This window comes from Ictalurus punctatus, chromosome 9, assembly GCF_001660625.3.
Source record: "Ictalurus punctatus breed USDA103 chromosome 9, Coco_2.0, whole genome shotgun sequence".
NCBI classification, from domain to species: domain Eukaryota; kingdom Metazoa; phylum Chordata; class Actinopteri; order Siluriformes; family Ictaluridae; genus Ictalurus; species Ictalurus punctatus.
This window is the reverse complement of record NC_030424.2, coordinates 8,381,199-8,384,048: the sequence shown is the minus strand read 5'-3', so window position 1 is coordinate 8,384,048 and position 2,850 is coordinate 8,381,199. Positions and strand designations below refer to the sequence as shown.

At 44.1% G+C, this 2,850-nt stretch overlaps 1 protein-coding gene across 1 annotated transcript; it reads left to right on the top strand.

Moving 5' to 3' along the window:
• Positions 1-519: 519 nt before the first annotated feature.
• On the top strand, positions 520-2,356 carry foxg1a (forkhead box G1a). Its single transcript, XM_017475510.3, has one exon. The coding sequence runs from the start codon at positions 879-881 to the stop codon at positions 2,091-2,093; it is 1,215 nt and encodes a 404-aa protein (XP_017330999.1). The 5' UTR covers positions 520-878; the 3' UTR covers positions 2,094-2,356.
• Positions 2,357-2,850: the final 494 nt, after the last annotated feature.

The following is a 2,850-nucleotide window of genomic DNA, read 5'->3' as shown; positions in this document are numbered from 1 at the left end:
AGGCAAAATCTCTGCGTAGGCTATACTAAATGTAACGACGTGCTGCTGCTGCTGCTGCTGATAAACAAATGACGTGCGTCAGGACGTGTGAATTTCCCAGTGAAGAAAACTGAAGCTGTTGTGCTATGATATAATGTCCCGGGGAAGAACTGCAAAATTAAGCCTAAATAAATAAATAAATAAATAAATAAATAAAAATAAAATAAAATAAAATAAAATAAAATAAAATAAAATAGAATAAAATAAAATAAAAATGCCGCCAAACCCGCGCAGGGAAATTATGAATTGAGGTACAAGCACGCGCTGTATTAAAAAATAATGTCCGAGACAGGAAGTAGTACCTCTGTGTCCACCCCCACACACACGCGGCATGGAAACAAATGTGAGGGCGTGCGTGTGTGTTGAAACAGCACTCTAAAATTATCTAAAGCTGCGGAACGGATCGAGGTTATGTGGTGTGTTTTTCGTGGTAATGGTTTGGTGCAGAAATGCGAGCTCGCTGTTGACTGTGTGCGCGAGTTTCCGTGTGTATCCTTACGCGCTCCAGCGGCCGTTAAGAGCTGCGCGCTGATTGGCTGCAGCCAAGGAGGACGCTTTAATACTTATGGTGCTGTGGTTGGCTGCAGACTGTAAAGGTTCAAGCAATTTTTTTACAGCTTAGTGTCTGTGGCACCGTAATTAATTGTAGCTAGCCGTCTCTTATCGATGCGTTTGGAAGGAACATGAAATAGCAGTTGTGTTGTGGTGTTTTTTTTTTTCTTTTTTAATCAAAGGACTTTACCGGTCGGCCTTAGAGATTAGAGATCCAATTGTGCTGCTGCTGCTGCTGCTACTGCTACTGCTGCTGCTGGTGGTTACTATTTCTACCTTTACGTGTGATGTTGGATATGGGAGAACGGAAAGAAGTAAAAATGATTCCCAAATCATCGTTCAGTATAAACAGCCTGGTGCCTGAAGCCGTCCAGAGTGACAACCACCACAGGACCATCCCCGAAGAAGAAGAGAAAATCCCTTTACCTATAGCACAGGACACGAAGTCGGAGAACACTTGTGCTAAAAGTGACAATTCTGAGCCAACGGACGATAAGGAAAAACAGGAGGAAAAAAAAGACTCCAAAGAGGGCGAAGGAGGCAAAGACGGCGAAAAGAAAAACGGCAAGTACGAGAAACCTCCCTTTAGCTATAACGCCTTAATCATGATGGCCATCAGGCAAAGTCCGGAGAAACGGTTAACGCTGAACGGCATTTACGAGTTCATTATGAAAAATTTTCCATACTACCGGGAAAACAAGCAAGGCTGGCAGAACTCCATCCGGCACAACCTAAGTTTGAACAAGTGCTTTGTCAAAGTTCCACGGCATTACGATGACCCGGGCAAAGGGAACTACTGGATGCTCGACCCTTCGAGTGACGACGTGTTCATCGGCGGCACGACGGGAAAACTTCGGCGGAGATCGACCACGTCACGGGCCAAGCTGGCGTTCAAGCGCGGCGCACGGCTCACCTCCACTGGCCTCACGTTCATGGATAGAGCTGGCTCTCTATACTGGCCCATGTCGCCCTTCCTTTCGCTGCACCACCCCAGGGCAAGCGGCGCCCTGAGCTACAACGGCACGTCCTCGGCCTACCCGAGCCACCCGATGTCCTATAGCACCATGCTGACGCAGAACGGTTTGAGCAACAACCACTCGTTCCCGTCCTCGAACGGCCTGAGCGTGGACAGACTCGTGAACGGAGAGATCCCGTACGCCACGCATCACCTGACGGCTGCAGCACTGGCCGCATCTGTGCCCTGCGGCCTCTCAGTGCCCTGCTCAGGGACGTACTCTCTCAACCCGTGCTCAGTGAACCTCCTGGCGGGACAGACCGGCTATTTCTTTCCCCATATGCCGCATCCTTCCATGAGTTCGCAGGGCAGCACGTCGATGAGTTCTCGCACAGCTTCTTCTTCGTCGCCGCAGGCGGCTGCGTCTCTCCCGTGCGAGTCGTTAAGGCCTACACTACCGAGCTTCTCGTCGGGACTTTCCGCCGGACTGTCTGATTACTTCACACATCAGAACCAAGGCTCTACGTCCAATCCTCTTATACACTAACTGTCATCCCGAAGGATGAAGACTGTAAGTGAACATTTTACACCCCCATTTACACTGTAATATATATATATATATATAAATATAAATATACTTTAAAGAAAAAAAAGACTGAGAAGGGAAAGGAAAAATGCAAGCGGCCGAACTCCAGGTATTTTGTATTATTCTTCTCCTTTATTTCTGTACACACGAAAAAAAAAACTCGGGTGTCGCGAAATTGTTTATTATTCCACTGTCAGCAACGTGCAATGTGACAAGATCTTTTTTTTTTTTTTTTTTTTTTTTTTTTTTTTTTTTTTTAAAGAGGGTGAAGCGTCGATTTTTTTTAATTTGGAAAGGCAGTAAAATTGCATTAGAATGTGTATTTAAATAGTGATTGCAGATTTGTTTAATTTTAAATGTTAAAAAAAAAATCTAATACCATCGCATCAACCACCAGTCTTCATGTTTGCAGTATTATACGTATCATGGGCACACTGGTGAAATATAATTTTTCAAAATTAACACAAATTTTTCTCTCTCTCTTTTTTTTTCTCCATTTTTAAATAAATGTGCTCCAAGTGCAGAATACCCGTTCGAATCCATGGCTCCTTGTTATTTTGTCCTTTTCATAGGCTCTTGTTCATGGAATAAATGCATTTATAATGCATTCTTTTATACATATTTTTAAATTACAGTTTCTTTATAGACCAAAGAATGGGTATCGAAATATTTTTTTTCAGTATTCACTATCTGACCGACAGTTTTAAAGGGAGCAGAA